This window comes from Choloepus didactylus, chromosome 1 (assembly GCF_015220235.1).
Source record: "Choloepus didactylus isolate mChoDid1 chromosome 1, mChoDid1.pri, whole genome shotgun sequence".
Classification (NCBI taxonomy): Eukaryota; Metazoa; Chordata; class Mammalia; order Pilosa; family Megalonychidae; genus Choloepus; species Choloepus didactylus.
The window spans coordinates 138451319-138475162 of NC_051307.1; the positions used below are offsets into that span (position 1 = coordinate 138451319).

Here is a 23844-nt window from a genome sequence, read left to right on the forward strand (position 1 = left end):
AGTTGATCACTTCGATTTTTAACATTTTACTCTAACATTTTAAACATTTATCTTTCTTAGATTAATTGTGTAAGCATTTTTTGTAGGCATAGTTCTTTCTAACCTCATCATTGTCGTTTCTTATTTTCTTTTAAAAATGCTGATGATTTTGTGTCTTTTGATCTTACAGTTTTCTGATTTTATTTTTTATCTATTTTTACATTCTTGGTTTATATAGCAAGCAGGAAATCTAGTCATAGAGGTAGAGCTGACAGGTTTTGCTGATAAATTGGTCACAGATGGAGAAGAAAATAATTAGTGTTAAAATACAGCATTTTAGCATACTTTTGGGATTCTCACCATTATAAGGGTTCAACTGAAATAAAAATAATAAAATAGTAGTGATTTATAAATGTGTTAGACACTTTAAAATGACCTTCATCAATGAGAACGTGGGTGCCTTCAAATCAAGAGTATCGTGGTTTTTTTTTTTCCAAACAAAACTAGCATATTAACTTTGTGAAGAGTCTAGGCCTTGAAGACCAGCACGGCTGGTCTCCCACCCTCCCCACCCTCGGGTTCCTACCCTGAAAAATGGGAACAATATGTGCATATCATCGGATTGTTGGGAGTTTTAATGAAATAATGAATGTAAAAAAGGAAAAGGGATTCTATACGTATTAGCTATTATCTCTCTTTTCCTCCCCCTGTGCTGGGAGAACAAAGAAAGTATTAAACAAATGCTCGTTGAATGAATAACCGTATGACGCGGGGCCAGAGAGCTGCTTATTTTTGGAATACCGGAGACGTGGAAAGCATTTGTCTGACAGCAGCTGTAGGTGGACTGTCGACAGTTTTGATACTTAACAAAAAAAAAAAAAAAAAAAAAAAGCACCTCCTAAACTACAAATCCCTTCCTTCTCAAAATAGACGAGTCACGTGTCTTACCAGGAATCCAGACGTCTGTCCCCTCGCCCAATCACGCCGGGAAACACATACATCGGTGCCATGCTGGCCAATCCTAGGGAAGCTTGCTCTGCACCACGGCGGGTCCGGCTTCCGCGCGCCACGCTGACGGGTCATTAGCGCTTACGGCGGCTGTGGGGGCGGTGCCAGAGGGCTCCGCCCGACTCGGCTACCTGCTCTGCCTGCGCGCCTTTCGGCTCCTTTCTCGCCATGGCTCCTAAGGGTGGCTCCAAGCAGCAGTCCGAGGAGGACCTGCTCTTGCAGGATTTCAGCCGCAACCTCTCGGCCAAGTCCTCCGCGCTTTTCTTCGGGAATGCCTTCATCGTGTCTGCCATCCCCATTTGTGAGCGCTGGAAGCGGGTCGGACTGGGAGGGGACATGGCAGGGCAGGGCAGGGCGGCCTGGCGAGGCAAGAGCGTAAGGGCCCTCGGCCTCGATCCTGCCTGATTCCCCATGAGTGTCGGGGAAAGCACGCAGCCTTTGTAGGCCTCAGTGTTCTCGTCAGGCTTAGTGGCGGGCCGCAACACTGGTACTTCATTTGGAGCGCTTTTAAAAGTATGCACTTTCCCTGGTCCCACCCCCGGAGATTGTGATTCACGAGTTCTGGGATGGCGGCTTCAATCTGTATTCAGACGTCCTGGTTAAGAACTTGCGGTATTAACACGCAGGCCTATCTCCTGCTGTCTGTTCTCCACACAACCGTTGCCATTTCGAATTCTTCAACTTGTTCTACAACTTATTTTGAAGAAACTAATGAATTAGGTGGGAGACTGAGGTTCCCATTCTCATTCTCTCACTTGAATGAGAACTGTAATCATAGGTGAACTGCTTCACACCGCTGAACATCATTTTCCTACTTTGCAAAATGAGAGGTTGGGCCAGTGTTGAGGAACAGGAATCTGTTTTGTTTAGACATTTTAATGACCTAATGAGAGCAATTGTAGAATTCCCACTTGAGATGGGAAAGTTGAGGTTTGCATCTTTGGCCGAGGACGTTTTCAGAGCTCCGGTTCCTGAATTTGAACCTTGTGTCTCTCACACTGCTGCAGTGTTGCTGGGCAATCAAATCCAGCTGTGTTTTCTCTTTTGGGCTTATAAAACACAGCGTGCAGTAAATTTGTGGAGCGCTTCTGTTCACTGGCAGGGCAGTATTGCCTTGATTTCAGATAAAAGCCACGTCAGCGTGTAAACTCTGGTTTGGGACTGCACGTGGCGTTTTGGAAGGGCCTGTGTTGAGCGTAATAGTACTCTAATGAATGAAATTTGAAGTCTGTGATTTTGTTGAATCAGAGTTCTCATTTTAGAAGAAGCAGAAATCTCTTTTCTGCTAGTAGTAAGAAGGTAATGTTTTTCCTCAAGTGTTCTGAACTGGATGATCCACTTCTAAAGGTCATCAGACACTGTATTGAATTCTCTAACTCCATCAGGCTTAGCTATAGTTAATGCAGGAAGCCTTGGAAACTGGGTGGTAATGTTTTGTTCTTTTTGTCCTCCCCCTTCCCCTTATTTTTTCTTATTTAGGGTTATATTGGCGAATATGGCATATGGATCTTATTCAGTCGGCTGTTCTGTATAGTGTGATGACCCTAGTAAGCACCTATTTGGTAGCCTTTGCATACAAGAATGTAAAATTTGTTCTCAAACACAAGTGAGTATAATTTTTCAAGTGAAAGCATGTATTACATATTGCATTTTTAAACAATAAGGTGTCTTCTTAAACATAATTTGTGGGTTTATATGTGTGTATTAATTTTAATAAGCATTAACTTGAGATGTGTATGTATACATATGTATTTTTGGGGGGAGGGCACATTAACGCTAGGAAGAATTTTTTACTAACTAGCAGAGATAATAATGATTAATGATCACTCTAACCCTGCTATATATGTCCGTTTTGAGGGTAGAATTAGAACACTTAAGCGCTAGCCTTAATCATGGGATTTATCAGAAAAACAAACATACCAAGTAAATTAACATTTCAGAAGCCAAATGGAATTACTTTCTGGGAAGAATTTTTCTGGACTCTCCATGACTCTTTTTGTTTCTTAATGCAGTTTTATTGAGGTATATTCACACACTGTATAATCCATCAAAAGTATGCAATCAGTGGCTCACAGTATCATCACAAAGATATGCATTTATCACCTGATCAACTGTAGAACATTATTCTGGAAAAAGAAATAAAAAAGAAGATCCAAAACATCCCATACCCTTTGCCCCCCACCCTCCATTATTGACCTCTAGTATTGGTGTGGTACATTTGTTATTGATGAAAGAATATTAACATATTGCTGTTAAGTATACTCCATAGATTGCAATAGGTACCTTTTTTCCCCCATATACCCCTCTGTTACTAACTCTGTCTAATAGTGTTGTACTTGTTCCATGAACCATTTTTGGAAATGAAAGAAGTGGTCTTTTTTTTTTTTTTTTTTTTTTTTTAATAAACCTGACATTTTGAATTGTAATTACATTTGTTTCTTACAAGTGTATAAAAATGTAAAGAATTACCATATTTCCTCTAGTCTAAGACCCCATGTATTATAAATATATCATTTTTTAAATGATGGCTTTTGGGGAAGAAAACCCAAGCCTCACCGCACTAAATTTGATATATTACTTATAAGCGATTATATACTCTGGTATCATAAAGATTAAAATGTGCAAAAAAAGTCTAGACTTAAGAAAAAATGGTTACATTTATTCAAAATGCAGTGGTCCTCTTGGGAAGCAGGTAGAAAATTAATGTTTAAATGAAAGAGGGCTTCTTTGAAGTTAATTTCACACACTGTCCAACACTTGATTTGGGATAATAGAATATTTCTTTGTTTCCTCGATATGACCTTCTAGGTGGTTTGTTTCTTTGGAAACACTTTCTTAAAGGCATTTGGAATTTTGCTGAGACTTGAAGTAGTGTGTGCTTTGCATGCACATTGTTATTTTCATTTCCATAATTCCCATTCTAATTTGGATACATTACTTTTTGCCTGAATTGCTGGAGCAGTCTGCAACTAGGCTTTTTTAAGCAAAAGTTAAGGGTCCACCCTTAACTCTACATGCACTGTGTAAAGCACATAATGTATTCCTCACATCATCCCTGTGAGGTGCAGATATTATCCTTATTTTATGAGATGAAGAGCATGTATTCAACTTTTTTTTTTTTTTATCATTAACCACCCATCATAGTATTCTCTTTAATGTATCAAATTTTTCTAGGCCTGTGGAAAGTGAGTCATCTGTCTCTTTCCTGCCAGTCTGACCTCATCTTTCAGGATTGGGCCTTAGCTCTTCTCACTGAGCTTCCGTGTTATCCTCTGAACATGACCTGTGCCCCTGTCCCTTTCCTTCAGTACATATCCATTATCTTGAGACCTAAGAATCTTTTCCAGTGAGATCCCTCCCAACTTTGATCATTTCTTTGCTTTATTGTCCTTGTGTTAGGCTTTTTTTTGTGTCAAGGAATAGAAACACATTGAGATGATCCCAGTTAACAAAAATTTATGGTCAGGAGACCAGAATATGACCTTGGTGACTGAAAGTGGCCTCAGTCGATTCACTGCTGTCATTCTGGACGTAAAGAAGATCGGGTTGCTTGGCTGCAGTAAAATAGAATAGCAGAGTGATCAGATCATCTTGTGATCTTTCTGTTTAGCAGCCCCTCCTTTACCAAATGCCAGAGACTCAGCCCATCTCGGCCTCTGCTGTTGACTGGCCTCTGCTGTTGACTGCCTTCCTTGTGAGGCATGGACGTCTGTGGATAAGGAAGCCCTGAAAAAGAATGCTAGGGCTGCAGGCCTTTTGAATCTGTATAGAAAGGGGAACTTTGCATAGACCATTCTTTGTGATTCCCTTGGATTTCTGTCCCTTGGGACGTTTTTTTCACTTGTTCTGCCTGTCATATTTCATTCTTCTCTTTGGAATCAAAATCATGTCCTTTTTACTTCTCATTTTTATTTTAGACCTCTTGAGGGCAGTTGACATGTCTTTTGTTTTATTTCACTTCTCTTTTTATTACATTTATTAATTACAGCAGTTAGTGGTATATTTGGTTCAGTAAAATTTCAGTGACTTACTGACTTCATAGACTCAGAGTAGAATTTTTTCTAATCAGAGTTTGGTTTAATATAAAATACTGCCACTCACATGGAAATTTACAAGATTTGCAAGGTGGTTAAGGCTCCAAGACCTAGAGAGATGCTGATTGTGCATTGATGTTGATACAGGGGAAAGATGGCATCAGAGTTGATGGTCTGGATTCCTATCCCAGCTCTGCTGCTCCTCAGTTTGTGGCCTTGGGCATACATACTACATTTCCAGGCTTCAGATACTTGAACTGTAAAACGGGGTTACTAATGGTACCTCATAGGATGGTGAGGATTAAATACGGTAATATGTGTAACATTTTAAGCATAGTGTCTGGCACATAATAAATGTTACGTGCAAGCCTGGAGAGGTTTGAGGGGTGAAAGGGCTCTTAGGAATTTGTTTAAAAGGTGGCATGACTTGAAGAAAAGTTTGCAAAGATGTTTTTCTTCTAAGAAATTAAATAGTATTTTGTTTTTTTATTCTGGAAAGGTTCTGACATGCTGATGTGTTAAAAAAAAAAAGAAAAAACCTAATTGATTTTGTGGATTATCTCAGATGGCTAAGTGCTAGCTCACTGGAGCAATTTGTCTTGTTTTAGAGCATTGGGCATTGAGTGAAGTTTATTTTCAAAGAGCCCTATTGGGGGGTGGAGTGGTTTCTTCTTCTTGAGTTGCAGATAAACTTAGAGCTAGGTTGTTATGCCTCTGTTAGGAGGTGAGCACAGAATTTTAGACCTAGAAGAGAAATTACCTAGTTATCTGGTTCCATCTCTTCAGGAAGATTTATCACGTGGACAGATGGTTGGCTGTTTTTCCTAAAGATGCTTAGTGAGAGAAAGATGGAACCATAGGTAAACCAGATTTAACTTTTATCCTAGAAGCATCCTGTTGAAGAAAGGTTGAGAACTACCACCTTGAATGAGCTGGAACTTGCTTTTCTGGAAACCCACCTGATTCTCCAGAGTTTTTCCTTAGTACACTGACCAGAACTAAATACAGCATGGTGACAAGTGACTGGTTGAGTAAACATATTTTTATCACCATGCTCCATATCCTATTGTTTTTAAAATGCCTCATATTATGTGGACTTTTTCATAGTGAGACTGTATAGATAATTGCTGTATTTTGCTTGTGGTCACATATTTTTTTCTGCTATATTTATGATTTTAAAAGGTATCAAAAACTTCTTCAGCAACTTCCAACACGTCTGACTTGAGCTGCAAAGACTGCAGTAACTCACTCAGTTCAGTTCTGACTAATTACCTGGAATTAGGCCAGACTCTACAGGTTAAGGTCAGACCTTTACAAGATTTTTCTTCAGGCACCTGTTGCAAGTTTGGGGGCACAGCCTGCCTTCTGATCAACTGGTTTAGATTTGGAGGTTCACAGCATTCCCCCCCGGGTTCAATAATTTGCTAGAATGATTCAGAACTTGCTGAGTGTGTGTAGTTAATATTATAGTTTTATTATAGTAAAAGGATACAAATAATCCGAAAGAAGAGACACAGAGGGTGAGGTCTGGGAAGGTCTCACACGCAAGCTTCTGTGTCCTCTCCATGTCAGTCAGAATGCGTCACCCTCCAGGCACATGATGTACCTTCTCAATTGTAAAAGCTCCTTGTTGCATGTGTCCTGAGTTTGTGTGGGGTCTCATTATGTATACATGATGGATAGAATGAATGTCTACATGGTTGAACTCACTCTGCAGCCACCTCCCCTCCCAGAGGTAAAGAGGTGGGCTGATACGATGTGGCTCAAAGCCCCAACCTTCTAATCACATGTTTGGTCTTTCTGGTGTGGCCAGCCCCCACTCTAAGACTGCAGGTGTGACTGGCCCCACCTTGTAACTATCCTGGGCCCACTGTGAAGTACATAGGACACTCCTGTCACAGGAAATCCCAAAGATTCAGAGGTTGCTTCCCCAGGAACTGGGGACAAAGACCAGCTAAGTTGTTCATTATACTGCAATGGGTATGTTTCTCCTTATATGAAAAGTATATTTTGTTGAACTTAAATGCCATGGTCTTTGGAAGGCTTTTTCTATTTCATCGTAGTTTAAATTTTATCCTAGCAATCCCATATGAAACAATTCACTTATAGATTTTTTTCATGAGTATAGTTTATTTATTTATTTATTTTTGATGTGATTCATCGCTGAAGATTCTAATCTGATTTTGTGGGAATAACACTGTTCCAGCCTATTCTGGCTGGTTCCATATTATCTTTTGAGTGCAATCCTCAAATCAGTGGTTCATCTGGGGCAGAGTTAAAAGCATTACTTTAAGATATTACAGCAGTTATTCCTCCTTTGTTTATTAAACCTAGTTTTCTTTCCTGTTATTTACTGGAATTGAAATCCTACAGCACTTGGTAATGCTATATAAAATTTATTTGTTGAACTGTTAAAGGTTAAGCAAAATAAAGTTAATGTGATTCAGAACTAAATTGTGTTAATAGCATTTGATTTTTATATCCATATTAAATGCCTAAACTTTGGAAAATTCTCCCTTAATTTCAAGCAGAAACCAAAATGCATAAGAAACCACATCTTGGAAGCTTCTTGAATTCTTCCTCTCTTTTGGCTAGTACAGTCTAATAAATTTGGAATTTCCAGCTTATTTCCATGAAATGTAAAGTGTCATACAGTTATATGAGTACAGAGTGTTACTGAAAGAGTGTGATGTTCACTCCTAGAGCATGTGGAAACTTGTTTCTTTTTTTCTTTTCCTTCCAGAGTAGCACAGAAGAGGGAGGATGCTGTTTCCAAAGAAGTAACTCGAAAACTTTCTGAAGCTGACAATCGAAAGATGTCTCGAAAGGAGAAAGATGAAAGGTTTGATTCCTTATTTAAAGTACTTTTGGTAATTAAAAAAAAGGAGTACTTTGGAGAAAATAAAGTTTTGATTTCTGCTTAGAGAATGTGGGTATTGGAATTGTCTGAGATAAAAATTGGTGCTTGGAGAAATAATCTGGGAATAGTAATACTAAGTTTTGGAATATTCATTACTACCAGATTTTTTTGTATGTTATACACAATTCTTTTCATTTATTCCTCTGAAGAACCCTATGAGGTAGGTACTGTTGATATCCCCATGTTACATATGAGAAAACTGAGGTACAGTAAGGTTGGATAACTTGTCCAGGGTGACAGATTAGTGTATGGCAGATCCCTTATATGAACTTGGACAGTCTGACTTGAGGATTTGTACTTTTGGTTGCTCTGCTGGAATTCAGGAGTTTGCAGAGCTTTGTTCAGTGCTGTTTCTTTCACTAAACAGCTGTGCAACCTGTGACTGTAAATGACTGTTATCATTTAACCCCCCTGGGTCTGAAGGGTTTGTTTGTTAGCATTTCTGGGTGCTGGCATTTTTGTTTAAACTTCCTGGGGGACATTCAGTTCTTAGTTATCTGCAGTGGTTGGGAAAAAGAGAACTGGGTTTGTCTCCTGTCACCCAATTCTGTGCCACATTTTTTAGCCCCATCTCCAGTTTTTCCTGCCAGCTGCTCTTAGAGGGCTTAATAAACAATTTGCCACTTAACATCTGAGTATCCAAAGTCCCTGAATGATTGAGTAAACTTGTGTTTGAGAGTTGCCAGATGGTTTATTCGAGGCAAGAATCTGGTCATTTTCATGGATCTTAAGTTTTGGTACCAACCAGGTGCTTTGTGGAATGGAATTTTTATTCCACTTTCCTCCAGAAAGTCTGTGGGGACTTGCAGTATTAAAGTGCATATAAAACAAAGTCGTACAATTTTAAAAGAAATTTAAAAGGAAGAAAAGGTGGATGAACAAGAGCTCTGGAGTTGGTTACAGCAGTTGAGCACTAATCTTAGCTCTGAGCTTCCAAGAGTCAGGGGAAGCATCTGAGGTCATACATCTTTCATTATCTGCTGAGGAGAAGCATGCAAGTCCTTCTGAAAAGAAATTTTCCTGGCGCTGAATATTGGGAGGACTTTATCAGCTGGATCCTTATTTAAGGGACATAGAGTAACTTAATGAACAATGTCTTCTACAGTGGTTTTGGAAAGGCATCAAAACATTATTGAAATGGTTATTGCCTATGGATACTTTATAAAGCTGAAGATACATATTAAAAAACCTTAACAATGAAGGCCTTTTTGCAGGAAGCAGTTTAATGAAGTCTGACTGCATAGCTTTCTGATGGCGTATTTTTGAGTAGGGATAGAGGTTAGAGAATCTAGAACACTTTTAAAACCTTTTTATTGAATGTTGTTATTCATTAGAACAGTGGTTCTTAAACTGGAGTACACATCACAGTTACCCAAATTTCAAAATGCCTGTAGCAGTTCTTCTCTAGGGTATAAAATTGGCCAGATTAAATCTTGTGTTTATTGAGAAGGATCTCTTGTTTTTGGAAGGGATTTCCAATTAATTGTCCCTCTTAACTTTTGAGAAAGAGTGGTTTCCTGCCTGAAAAGGAAGACTGTATATTTAGGGTTTAGATAGTATTGTTTACTGGTTTTTGGGTGATTGATTATTTCAAGGATGCCATATGGATTTTCTTTGCCCATTGCAGGCATGCCTGATTTATCTGACACTTGTTCTTGATCCTGGGATATAGCACAGAATCCTTCTCAACATGGCATTCAAGTAGTCACTACTAGTGAATCAGAGTTGGAATTGGGAACAAAACCTCTTTGTCATTCCCTGGATTAAGTATTTCAAAGTGGAGTGAGGCAGAGGTTTCCTGGATATATAAAATGCAGAGCAATTGTCAGAAGATTATAAAATTTCTCATCATTAGTAATAATTTGTGCTGTTAATATTTCTTTCCCAAAAGCCACACTGGATACAATTGTACCTAGGTCTATACTCATGAGTGACCATGAAAACTGGGACTGAAGACTCCTATGGAGATCTAATATGTTTCTCCCTCAAAGGATGAGTTGCTTCTAAGATATTTGAGAAGGCTTATCTCAGATATCGTAGAGAGAGAAGGCTTATCAACCCCTTTTTGGCTAGTTGTGTATCTCTCAGCGCTCCCTCTACAGTTGTTCGGAATATATAATATATACTCCATGCCACTTTGAAACTGCTTTAAAACATTCATTCATCCAAGGATGGAACTAAGCAGAGTAGAAACAGATTCATTAACATTTGTCCCAGGGTACATTACTCCTTCTTGATTTACCCATAGTCGATCATGTAACATTATCTGATTATAACAATTGTTGAGTTTGGCCTCAGCTTTTCTTTTGTTGCAGGCAGGTCTCCCTGGAAGAATGACTCGTTGGGAAGTGGTCTCCCTAACTAGATTTCCTGCCAGTGTAGCTTGTGGCAGAACCATTGCCAATGGGGGCATTTTGGATCCTAAATTTTTCAAAATAACCAGCTTATGTGTGGGCTAGGAAAAAGTTCTAAAGGCTGACAGTCCTGATTGCATATATGCTGATATGATGTGGGATAACCGTAAGGATTGGGCCACTCCTTTTGTGAAAACCAGTTGAAGATGGTTTTGATTCTGAGGCATGCTGAAAAGGGAGTTTGAGAGAAGTACTTTGATGGAGGTTGGGTAATTTAATCAGCAAGAGTCAAGACATGCTAGTAGCCAACTTAGTTTGTCTTCATTGCATCTCTTGTCTGAGTCTTAAAAATAGAGGCAGTTATTCTGAGTGTTTCCTAGCATTTAACCATTGTTGGGACTATGGATCTTACTGGGCTGGTGTTTCCTTTGATCATTGTTAGAATTGTGTGATGTATTTTCTCTAATTACAAGCCATATCTTTAAAAAAAATTTCTTTTCATCCAAAATCTTAATAAACAGCTTCTTTGATTTCCATGGGGAAAACACACACACATTTTTTTAAAGGCATGAATATAGGTAGGAAACTTTATTGCAGTTTTGAGGAGATAAGAGTGTTTATATTTGTTTTACTTATTTTTAAAATTTATGCTTAAACTTCTTTGAATTCAGAAGACATTTTGTGTTTGATGGATACACTTAATGTAATGTCCTCCCTCTCCCTAAGGCTGATAGTAAATTGAAGGTTTATTAAGTTGATGGTATCCATAGAATCTAATATAAATGTTAGAGACCATAGATGTCTTCTGATGAGAATAAGACATCTATGTTCCTTTAGCTCTTTTACATCTAAGCTTGTTGACTTGCATTGAAGCATTTGGCAAATAAAACGTGTCAGTTAATAGTGATGTTAGCTTAAGTGTTATTCTTAGGGTTGGGGGGCCACCTGGCCTCACAGTAGGATATCTTTTTGAGGGGACAAAAGGTTTCTACAACCATGGCTTCTACTTTTTTGATAATGACCCATAGTAAAAAATATATTTTATGTTTTAACTAAGTACACTCTTAGATACACACACAGAGATAGTTCATGAAACAATAATTACCTTACTGTGTGTAATGCGCTTTAAAATCCTTCTATTCTTTCCGGTTTCATTTTTTTTAAATGCTGGTCTCAACCCACTCAATTTCCTTAAGCATTTGAGCCACTCAGTTGATTTCAGTTTCCACTAATGGGTCATAACCTACTCTCTTAAAAACTGCTTTACAAGTTAGTCAAGGAGAATAGAGACTTCCTTATTCATAGGTACCGTGGAGCCTCCTCTTGCCTATGTAACGGGGTAAAAGCAAAGGTTGATAAAATACTAGTGAATTAATAAAATAAAATATAACAAGTAAAATAGAACAAATAAAAAGTAAAAGGATTTTACAACAGTTAAATCCTCTTAATAATCAAGTAGACCCTTTGAATTAAGTAAGATGGTTAAAGGTAGGCTCAGACAAGTCTGGTTCTGTGAGACCACAGCTAAGTTTTGTTGGGATTATCTTTTTCAAGTGCAATGCCGAAGGCTGGAATTGTAGGCCTCAGGCCAGAGTAGATCACTGAAGGTCTATCAGTGATCATGTAGTTTAAAGTTTTAGGTGAAGACCTAGAGAAAGGTGCCTCCTTATCTGCTTGTGAAACCAAGCCAACTGCAATTAATCTTCCTCCGTAGTCCTGTTTGCCTGGGAAAAACAACACAACCAGCAACAGTTATCTTGGGCATCAATAAAGAGAGTGAAATATATTTTCTAGTGAAAGAAAGGGGACAATTCTGACTAAATTGAATATTAACAACACAATCTACCCCAAAACATAAAAGGAAAAACTTGTCTTACAACAAACTGAAGCCATTGTGATATTTAAAGTTTTTAATACATATTTAGAAATTTGGTTGACTTATTTCTGTGTCTACAGAATCTTATGGAAGAAGAATGAAGTCGCTGATTATGAAGCTACAACATTTTCCATCTTTTATAACAACACTCTATTCCTGGTCTTGGTCATTGTTGCTTCCTTCTTTATATTGAAGAACTTCAACCCTACAGTGTATCCTTTTAAAGGTTGGTTATCCTTTTTAGAAGTCTAGGAACAGTAGTTCATTTTGGTTTTGACTTGTCTGAGTGTTTTTAGTGGAATGAAAACCTGCACCGGATGTCAGTTGATTAAATAGCACTGTGACTTTAGTCAAATTTCAGAACATTTAAAATATGGGCTTTGGTTTAATTTATAAAGTCCTTTTAAGTTTATGAAGTATGACTTTATGGCAAATAACAAATACTACAAAGCAGTCTTACATATGTGATTATGTATACCTGCCTACTTAAACGAAAGTTCTAAGTGTAGATTTTGGAGCCAAAGCAAACTTGCCTTCTTTGATAGCTCTTGGCTTAAGCCCATGTCTCTGCTGTTATTTTTGGGCTTTGGGGTTGGGTGGATAGCCAGTGTTGTTAAAAAGGCACATTTTATAATATCTTAACAGTGTTTCTTAACAGCTGCTTTTAAGTTGAGCTTTTGGGCAAGAAATCAGTCTTCTCTTGTTAAGGTAATTTTTAAAGGTGTTATCCAGCAATGTGCAGCCAAACTTTTACCAGTTGGATATTATGATATAATAAAATACCAGATACACTTCAGCATTTTTCTTCTGGGAATACTGAATTGGTTTGTCCAAAAAGGCCCAGGCCAGAGGCTGAGAGCTCCTTGCTTTTTTTTATAAGTCTTACAAGTCAAATGCAGTGAAGTACTGATGGCCAGGGAAGACTTATAATTTCTCTTGTTTTTGGGAAAAAGGAAAACAAGTCTCCCCTTCCTCCCTTTGTTCTTTGGTCAGATTTTCTCCTGAGGGTTAAATGGAATTCATATATGTTCTTTGTGATCCTGTGTTCTAGGTTTCTGTCTCGAGTGTCTTTTTAAAATTGGAACACATTGTTTTTTTTTGGTGAATGTTTTTCATTCTTTATAGTTGTCTGTCTTGTAAATTGTGTTTGCAGACAAGGGCTGCACATCATTGTGATTATACAGTGTCAGGAGGGAGACATTACATTCTAGGCAGAGATGGACTCGTTTTGTTGAAAAACTAATTTTGGGTTCATATTTTTTCCTTAACGCTAAATTCTTGCAGGAACTATATTTTGTCCATAAGTGCTTCATCAGGACTCATCGCCCTCCTGTCTACTGGCTCCAAGTAGACCATGTCAGCTTTCCCCCTGACTTTGTATTTATGGGTGGCCTGTGGTATATGGAAAAGTAGCAGGGTGGTCAGGGTGGGAGACACACCAGATGTTTTTGTAGCCTGGAATTCAAGGATTTAAAAAAAACCAACAAAATGTAATTCAGTATTTGTTTATTGGCTCTTTTTGACAGATTGTTGAAATTAAATGAACTGAAAGAGAAACGCAGAGTACTAGGACATTTATTAAAAGGCAAAAAGTGTCTTCAAATGTGTTATAGTCATAAAAAGAGAAAATAACTTGTTTCTTTGATCTTTCAGAGGTCACAGTAACCTTGGCTGAGCTGTTATTATTTATAATAGTAGCAAGAAGTTAATAACTGGTCCTCTGTGTTCCAAGCACAATATTATAACTTTTTTTGAACCAATATCAGAATGAGTCTTCTCCCCTGGGGTGTTGAACAGAAGCCTCATGTTTACAAGTTTCTGAATTTGTGATTTGAAATAACTCAATTAAATTTAAAAACATGGTTTCTCCAACTCAGGGATGAGAAATTTTAGAAAAGTTTTTTTGTTTTGTTTTGTTTTGTTTTAAAAAAGCAGCCAATGTAATACCTAAAAATAGTGCCCAAGCATATGGAAGTTGTCCTGTGGTCTTAAAGCACACACTGTTCGGCTATATGCCTTGGGCCCTGGGTGGCCAGGGAGGTCACCTTGACCCTGCCATGTTGGTTTGACCTGTAAGAGACCAGAATCATTGTTTTCTTTGACCATGGTCTCACACCACTGGAGGAATGTTAAGTAAGAGAGAGAACTTCTTTCCTAAATATTGATACGTAAAAAACCAAAGTAATTTTTGTAACCTTATTTCCAGAATTCTGAGAACTCTTGAAAGGAAGGAATAGTGGTTTTAGTGCTTGTCTGCATGTTTCCATTAGTACTTTCATAAATTTAACCATTTATCCCATAGGTTCCCATCAGTTATGAACCAAATATTGGTTTCAGTCCAGCTGAGAGCAGGCTGTTGCATTTTTACCAGTGTGTGTACAGATATTTTCTGCATGTGGCCTGACTTGAAAAAGCTCACGAAGGTTTACTTTAACCTATATCACTTAAAAGGCTATGGAATCACAGGTGATAACGGTTTCCTATTAGCTTATGACCATATCCAGTAATTTCTGCAAGGCAATACCTCACAAAGAATAGCTTATTCCTAATCTTTAGTTTCCACTTCTAAATTTAAGATGAATGTTATAATTTACATTGGTTTTCTTATTTATATCTTCATAAAAAAGGTATTCATTAGGAGTTCATCTTCTAGTTCCATGACATTGGCTGTTTTGGTGGGCCATGTCAAAGGAGTTGGAAGTAAGACAGGTCAGGAGCCCATTTTCATAGGTGACCCAGATCATTGCAGTTGAAGATTATGTTTTATCATTGCTTCCAGAAGTTTGCAATTCTTTGCTTTTCTTTGATGCATGATTATCTGAGTGCCATCTCCAGGTATCATGGAATGAATGTGGAAGTCAGAAGAGATTAACTGTTAAGTACAGTTAGAGAAACTCCCAAGAGATTTATTTAATTTTTTAACTTTTTTTTTGATAAATAACTGGCCAGTAGTTCGACTGGTGGTATGGAGTTTGTGTATAAAATACATTTGCTTCCTTGACAGAATTATTATTTGACAAACCATCAGCGCCTACTATTTGTTACCAAATCTGGGCCATGTATCTTTTTGAAATTGCAGGGAAAAAATTGCCACTAGATGGCAGTACCTGTACAGTTGGAGGGGGGGGGTCTCTCTGGTTCTTAGTATATAATACAGTGTAGCTGAGATGGGGTGGTTAAATGGGGATCTCACCCTAATATTCTTAATAGAATTTCTCTGGACTCAGTAAACTGAATAAATTTGTAGGAGAACAAATAAGCAAAATTTGTTTTCACTCCTGAATTTTTCTTTCCGTTCTTTTTGGTTTTAATCCTGATAATGGTTTCTGTCTTTCTCTTTGTTAAATAAATTTCTGTGCATAAGATTATAAGGCATAAATATATTCATGGTTCCACAGTTTTTATTAAGGATTTACTCTTCTAGTACTTTACTCTTGTGAACTACAGAACCTTTTGTCCAGTATTTGTCCCATCATCTAAAAGGGCTGTGTGGCACATAGAATTATACTGTGCTGAATGTGATTTAATTAGTAAAATTCTGCTGCAGAATTTTTATCTTAAAAAGAAAAGGGGTTCTGTAATTGGGATCAAAGTGATTAAATTTTTTTTCCAAACTCCTTGTGATAAAGTAGAAGCTTAAGTTGTTGGAACATTTTTACATTTCCCTATGTTTAGTTTCCTCATTTATAACTTAATAAAATTCTTGGATTGAAATTATTTTTCATAAGTCAAAAGTTACTGGTTGCTCTCTTTGGTATATTATTGCCACTTGAAAAGGATAATTTGAAACAAGGTTTGAAGTTAACTGAAATTTGGAAGTTGGAGTCACACCAAAATTTTTTGTGAAAGGTCATGTTTATGTCATTAAACTTTGATTTATAAAATTTCTGTTTTCCTTAGGCTTCTTTATGAGATCCATGTGAAAAAGTACATCTTTATTACACTATTTTGCATTAACTACCATTTTAAATTCTTACACAGGTAAATGTGTGTTACTGATCAAATGTCTGGGAGAGAGCAGTTACAGTAAAGAGCAGATCATCTGGTGTATTTGCCAGTATGTGCCTGCTGTACTTTCCTGTTCACCCTGTGTCTGTGTTTTATTGAGGGTGCCAATCATTGCTGTTTCTTTCTGGAGACACTAAGACAGAAAGACACTAAGGATACATACTCATATACATATACATGTTACATATATGTGTATATAGAGAAGTTTACAGATGCATCTAGATGGGTTGTAATGGATATCTCCCACCTCCATGGACTCTTAAGCAGGGTAGTTAATTGAAGATTAGGAGGGTTTTTTGGTTTGTTTAGTTTGTTTCAATTTTCAGAGAGGTGGTTAGGGACTAACTTCTTATTGGCCTCCATGATTTTTCATTGCATCTCTCTGACCATTTTCTCCTTAGATTCCTGAATTTAAATTCATACCCAGACTTTTTTTTAACTTAAAAATCATACTCAGGTTTACTTCTGAATAAAGCTTTAAAGCTTAAAAAGAAAATTCTCCCTAAAAGAGCACTGGACTGGAACACAGAATATTTGGGTTCTAGGCCTGGTTCTGCCATCAGCTAGCATTGTGAGTTTGGGCAAGTCTTGGTTTTCTCATTCGCCAACAAGGCCTGTGAGGAGGGGTGGCCGCACAGAAGGTTAAGGTCCCCTGAAGCTCTGGCATCTGCCTGGCGTCTTTAAGCACTCGAATCATTTAGATGAAGTGACAGTTCCCAATGTGGGAAACTAGGCGCAATTTCCAGTTTGCATTTTCCTGAGCTGATATTTCAGAATGTGGATGACCACTCACAGGTGAGCCTTCAAAATTATAGGTTCTCTGCCAGGGAATTTTTTTTTCCAGAAAATAAAATAAATTGAGAGCACCTGGAAACTTTTCTTGAGGCTATAACTGAAAATGTATTCCTTGTCTACTATATCTACTATGGCAGATGTTTGTGTTAGGTTTTGATTTACAGGTTCTTTTAAATGAGTCTGAGAAGCCTTAACCTTAGTGCAAAGCATTTCTAAAACCCAGTGAGAAATTATGTATTCATTAGTTTATTTTCTCCATTTGTAAGAGAGAAAAAAATTTGGATGCAATTTGTCTTAGTTTTTTGATCACTTCCATTTCTGTTAGGTATCATTTAGTGTAGCTTATCTGCCAGCATAATATTTGGATGATTCTTATTGCATGTTTTTCAGTCGTATATACATGTTTTATGCCTAATGGTGAAAGATCAGATAAAAACTTAATTGTGAGATTAAATACTTAAATGCACAAAATGCTTTTATTCCTCCAAGCACATAAATCAGATAAATTGCAGTGTCAATTACGCAGCACCTCAGCTCATTTATACTTACAGTAATTCACTGGATTGAATACATATTTAATAACTGAAAAGTGATCCTTTTCCATCATTAATCTGATACTCTTAAGCTAAACAAAACAGTTTCCCTATAGAATACAGATAGTAGTAATCAAAAAGAAAATTTGTTGCACACTAACGTGTTAAGATTTATAACTTAACTGTGAAATACATATCTGGGAATGATGGCAGAAAATAGCATTTTAAGCTGATAGTGTATTTCTTCTGTAAATCTCAAAAAGTGATTTCCATATGGGGGGACCTGCTGGTCTGAAAATTAAATTAGAACTTTGTACATCCTCAGGATGTCCAAAAAAAGTTAAAGGACCCTAGCGCCCCCAAAAGAGAACCCCCCCCTTCTCAACAAAAAAAGTGAAAACACATTTTCTCCTTTCTTACAAGTAGGAATAGGCACAATACATTCTCATAATTCTTCTCAAGTTGAATATTCATTAGGGTAGGTAGTCAGTAGTGGCAGGGATACATATACCTCAGATTTTGAATACAGCAAGGCTAAGCCCCTTTAATCCATGCAAAGAGCTTTCATGCAGATAGTTTAGTGTATATAATATGATTATAGAATTAGGAAGTTCTTGACCATTTGCCTTTAACTGAGCAAGTTATTTCACCTGGCATGTGCTGAGTAGTAACAGCATTTTTCACAAAGCCCATCATTTACTTTCATGTTAATGACTCCTCAAAAATACCAAGCATATTGTAAAATCCCAGTGCTAATTAAAAAGCAAATATTTGCCTTTCTGAGTATTTTACAGGTTTACTTACAAAACTTAGTGTTTGTATATTTGATTTTAAAGCTCAAATATTTAAACTTGCAGAAGCTGTACCTACAAGCAGTCAAAAGTGTAAAGTGGTTTTTAATAAAATATAGTCAAAAATGTGTAGTCCATTGCAGATACATTGCTCTACAATTTATTTAAAGCTAAGTTTCCATACTAGTGTAAACCTCCCATAACATCTTTACTCAAAGTTTGGGATATTCATCCTTTTGCCATCTCTACATGTAAATGGACATAGCATTATTAGAATCTTAATAGATAACCTGGATAAATTACTGTACAGGGCCATTCTTGCGGTCAGGCAACTGAATATTTAAAAGGTAACAAAAGCAAATACCCTGGAATTTTAGTGCTATTGAATGATAAGTGAAACAAAATTCTTGCTAACATGAGTGTAAAAATGGAAAAAAAAAACCATGTAAGATTGTTTCTGCTTATTTTCCCAAGCACGATATTCTGTTTCTGGTTTTGTTTATTATACCTCCACATTGTGCCTGTGGATTGTGTTTTTGAGAAAATACATCTGTACAGCCATCTTTAAGTTACCAAATGCCTGAAGGTAATAACATCTCTTCTCCCTATATACTTTCCATTGCATAAGCATGAGGTGGTGTACAGAGCAATGCAAGAATAGGTGACTCCAGTCCAAGATAAGAAAATAGATGGATTTTCTTGGTTTTGATTTTTCAGATGTGCGCTTAATTTAGGTGCACAGTGGTAGCGACAGCAGATACCTCAGAGAATCCGGGGACACTAGAGGTTGAGCAGCAGACTGCTAAGTGATTCGAAAGACTGGCTTATAACACCGTTCTGTACTGGGTACAGACAGCTATTTCAACCATGCAGCTCCTGTGGCTCATGCATTGCCTTATGATCTGTAGTCCTTTTTGCTGTAGGGCTTATTGCGCAATATGTTATCAATCTCATTTACCACGTGTGATGTCACCTTTGGGAGAACCTGAGATGAGGAGAAGAACAAAGGATGGGGTTAGTACTGCTGTTCATTTGTTCTTTGTGCTTAATATTAAGGCAATGTTATCTAGACTTGTATGCATTTATAAACCACAACTGGACTGTGAACTCCTCACCAGACTGTAAGCTCATTCAAGTCAGGAACTTTGTTTTGTTCATCACTGTGTCCTCAATGCCTAGTTTACTAATTATTTCTTGAGTAAATAAATGTAGACATAAAGCAAAAGTGAAGGCTCATAGATACAAAAATACCTAGAGAAGTACTGTCCAACAGAAATATATGAGCCACATATATAATTTTAAATTTTCTAATAGCCACATGAATAAAAGTAAAATGAAACAGGTGACATTAATTTTAAATATATTTTATTTAATCCATTTTATCCCAAACATTACCATTTCAACATGTAATCAATATACAAAATTATTAAGATACTTTACATTCTTTTTTGTTCTAAACCTTTTAACGTGATGTGCATTGTATGCTTATAGCACATCTCAATTAAGACTACTTTTCAAGCACTCAGGTGGCTAGTAGCTATCATATTGGACAGCACAAGTCTGGAGACTTAGTCTAGAGACTAAGGAGTGATTCATTCTCACTGGTGGTCAGAACCCTGATGGAGGAGGACCAAGGTTTAATGGTGATTCCAGGTAGAAGGAATAGGGTGAACAAGAGAAAAGTCAGTGCAATGGAGTAGTGTAGAGTGAGGGAGCTGTGGGGATGGTAGAAATAGGGAAAAGGGAAATTAGAGTAAAGAGTGAAGAAGGCCTTGGAATTGGAAGTTTATTCTATAGGCAGTGGGGAATCTGAGGACTTCTGAGCTGGGAGTGACTCCATCGGACAACTGAAGGTAGTGTGAAAGAAGAGTTGGAGGAGACAGAGAAGACACAAATGTTAGACATTTATTGCAATCGAAGCCAGAGACAAAAAGGGCCTTGATTAGGATAGTGGCATTGGGAGTGGAAAAGGAGAGTGGATCTGAGGGACACTTTGGAGTATGATGGTGGTTTCAAGGTGGAGTGACTAGAAGGATGTTGTAGATTATTGAGACTGAAACTCAAACGAGAAGCAGTTTGGGAATAAGAAGCTTCCAGTAGGATGTGCAGAGTCTAAGGAACCTGTGGGATACCAAGAAGAAATGACTTCTAGATAGCTGGAAATGCAGCTGTGGAGTTCAGGAGCCTGAGGTCTAGAGTTGAGGATTTCAGTGTCATTTTCATGGACATGCTAATTGAAACCCTGGATGAAATCACCCAGGGCTAGCATTTATTGTGAAATGTGGGCCAAGGGCACACAGTACACCGTAAGACAAGGAGGAAAGGCAGACTTTCTCGCTGGAATAATCTGACCCAGTATGGAGACTGGTGAAATATAATTATGACAACCTATTCTGAGGTTTCAGCTTCACCCTTAACAGCAGTCGTGTTGGCCAAGGTGACCTTGTCTCCACTCAAGTGGAGCCTTAGGGTTTGGCAGAATTTTAGAGCTGCTCAGTCTGGGAAACCTCTGGTTCTGGTTAACATTTTCATATCTGAAGCTACAGAGGGAATATGATTTCCCACCAGCTTTGGAATCCAGAGGGTCTAAAGAACTAATGTGTTATTTAAAGTGAGACTGCAATAATGAGACCCAAATCTAGAAATTGAATTTGTTGAAAGTTTTGTGTCTAAAATATAGTTTGGTTAGCCAGGTGAGGAAGAAATATTCTTCATTACACCAAAATGAATTCCATATAGAACTGAGATCTAAACATAAAAAAATGAAATCACGAAAGTACTTGAATAAAACATGAATATATAACCTAGATTTGGAGAATCCATTCTACGTAAGACCCCAAATCCAGAAACCATAGAGGAAAAAATTGACTACATAATTTAAAATTTCTGCATTAAAAATACTGTAAATAAAAGACAAACTGAGAAAAATATTTCCAAAATACAGGACAAGGGATTCATTTCCTCTATATAAAGAGCTCTCACAAATCACTTAAAAATTGTCAACCCTAGTAGAAAGCTGGTCAAAGGACACGAACAGATAGTTGTCAGAAAAAATACAAATGGCCAGTAAACACATGGAAAGGCGTGTAGCTTCCCTCAATTAAATACAAGTTATAGCAACAGCAAACTTTTTCATCGTTCATACTGGTGAATATCTTTGTTTTTATGATTATGGGACGATGTGAGAGTACCAGGAGCTGCAAACTTGAAAGCAGCAATCAGGCAGGTAATGTAAATGAATGAAATGGGTGGGTGGACACTGGCCCACTGGGGATGTTCTGCCTCTGCCTAAAAGTGGGAGCTGCCAGTTGGCTCCGACCAGTTGTTACCCTGTGGGGATTACAGACCTAGGTTTTTAAGAAAGGCTGTACATCCAGAATTTTATGTGAAATTGCCTGATGGTTTTATTAGCAACTAATTAAAAAAGTTTTAAGCCACTCCAGATTGAACAAACATCTCACAGCCTACCAGTTTGGAATCTTTGTGATATAAAGGTGGGGTGAAGGGAGGGCTGGTTAGTGTTGCTGGGCTTGGGGGATTATCAGCCCACCAGCCGTGGGAAAGTCCTCACAAGGTTGGGTTACCATTGATCTGGGTTTTAAGGACAGAGTAGGATATTGCCAGGCTGGGGGTGGTGGACACTTGGCAGGCAGAGAACCACCATTATAAGTGGGGATTTAAATGGTTCTTGGTGGCTGGAGATGATGGTGCAGGAAGAGGGATGGCTGCGGGAGATGAGCCTGGGAATGTTGGGCCCAGGATGTGAAGGGCCTGACCCCTCTATTAAGGAGTCTGTACTTTCCTGAGTAGGCAATGGGGAGCTTCAGAAGGGTTTTAAGGCTGAAGGGGGGAGGTGGAGGGGCTATTCTCTCCACCTTTGAGGTGGAAGTGGGGAGGATGGGATTGGTGGAGGTGATGGTGGGCTGCCTGCAGCTATGTTTCTTCTCCCCTGGCTCTTCCCACCTTTGAGGCTCTGATTTGTGTATGCCAGCTCCAATTTATGCATGCCTTAGGCACATTCCATCCCTTTTAGCAGCTGCCATTTTGGGACCCACTAGAAGTTTCCTTACAACTACTGGAAATTTGTGCTTTCCATCCTCCATGGCTTCAGCCAGTCCCACCACAGCCTGGGAACCCAGCCCCTGTGTACGCTTCACCACATCAAGGGCCCAATCACCGTTTCCTTGTGGTCGGATCTTCAGTGCTGGGCACAAAAAGGGAGGAGATGGTGAGTCCCTATGGTAGCCGGGATGTTGCCTTTTCTCTTACCCTTTGAGCATGAAAGCCCCGTTGTGTGACATCCATAGCCCTTGCCAGTCAGGAAATGCTTTGCGTAGACGACTAAATCAGAGTATTCCTCTGAAATGTATCCTGCTTTTCTGTTCTTTGACTACCTGGCCTAACTCCCACAGCCTTTAAAGCTCAGCCCAGGAGTCACCTCTTTATACCATTGCCAGTCAGTATTAACTCTCCTGGAATGGCAGTGATCACCCTGTATTGGCATGAAAGGAAATCTCAATTCCTCCCTTTTCCTCATGTCCCATGTCCAAGCAGTCAGTCATGTTGCCTATCCAAAACCTGTGGAATTCATTCCCTTCTCTCCATCTCCACGGCCTCCACCCTTGTTGAAGGCATCATCATCTCTCGCCTGAACAACCACTGCCCCTGCCCTTCTTTGGCAGCCAGAGTGGTCTTTAAAAACTCATGTAGGAGCAGGTCCCTCCTTTTAAAACCCTCCAAAGTTTTCTTGTAGCATGCAGGATAAAGCTGACCCCCACAGTGCTCTGTGAGATCTGGCCCCTGCCTACCTCTCCACTTCAGTGTATCCGCTGTCCCCTTTGCTCATGACATGTTGGCCACACTGGCCTCCTGGCAGTTCCTAGGAAAAAGCCAAATTCCTTTCCATCTCAGGGCCTTTGCACTGCCCTTCGCTGTGCTCTGGATGCTCTTTCCTGGACTCTTCATGTGCTGTTCACATGCTGTATCCTCATTTTCCAGGCCTCAGCCAAAACATACTCCCAGAGGGGCCTTTTGCAACACTATTATTTTAAGTAGGCCCACCCATCTCTTGATTAGTCTATTACAACGCACTTCAAGAGCTTAATAGTGCTTTTCACAATCTGAAATTATAATTTATATAATTATATGCTTTTTAAATTATGTTCCTCCCACTGGAATGTAAGCTTGAAGGTTGGACAGTATCACTCTCTGTCCTCAAGTGTCCCCAGTGCCTGGTATATAGTAGGCTCTCAATAAAGATCTGAGTGAATTAATGGATAGATTTTTAAAATGCTCTGTTTCTCAGCGAGCCCATGAGCTCATTGAGGGCAGAGCCCTCCTGTTCTTATCCATCTCAGTACTCCTACTGCCTAGCATGGTGCCAGACAAAATTCTCAATAAATACCAGAGGAATTGAAATTGTTGGATTGGATTTCAGTGCTTTGTATACAGTCTGTCCCTTGACCCCGTCATCATCACTGTATAGCCTTTATCTTTTCCCAGAGCATAAGTAAAATTAAGAGAAGGTGGGGGAGACCTTCAAAAGA

At 38.5% G+C, this 23844-nt stretch overlaps 2 protein-coding genes across 2 annotated transcripts in view; one reads left to right on the plus strand and one right to left on the minus strand.

Annotated features, from left to right (window-relative positions):
* The first annotated feature begins 1081 nt into the window (after positions 1-1081).
* SSR3 (signal sequence receptor subunit 3) lies at positions 1082-16055 on the plus strand. The gene is made up of 5 exons (XM_037842060.1): positions 1082-1288; positions 2467-2593; positions 7765-7863; positions 12252-12383; positions 13456-16055. The coding sequence occupies exons 1-5, from the start codon at positions 1156-1158 to the stop codon at positions 13520-13522; spliced, it is 558 nt and encodes a 185-aa protein (XP_037697988.1). The 5' UTR covers positions 1082-1155; the 3' UTR covers positions 13523-16055.
* Positions 16056-17431: 1376 nt separating this feature from the next.
* The window catches only part of KCNAB1 (potassium voltage-gated channel subfamily A member regulatory beta subunit 1), a 287116-nt gene continuing 280703 nt past the window's right edge, over positions 17432-23844 (minus strand). Inside the window, 1 exon segment of the mRNA XM_037842046.1 lies at positions 17432-19283. Within this exon segment, the coding sequence (XP_037697974.1) occupies positions 19194-19283 (90 nt within the window). The 3' untranslated portion in view covers positions 17432-19193.

Bases quoted from the DNA above. Each gene is read 5' to 3' on its own strand.
- SSR3 (XM_037842060.1), top strand. From the start codon at position 1,156: ATGGCTCCTAAGGGTGGCTCCAAGCAGCAGTCCGAGGAGGACCTGCTC. The intron at 2,594-7,764 runs GTGAGTATAATT...TTTTCCTTCCAG, and splicing joins AAATTTGTTCTCAAACACAA to AGTAGCACAGAAGAGGGAGG. The intron at 12,384-13,455 runs GTATCCTTTTAA...AAATTCTTGCAG, and splicing joins AAGAACTTCAACCCTACAGT to GAACTATATTTTGTCCATAA.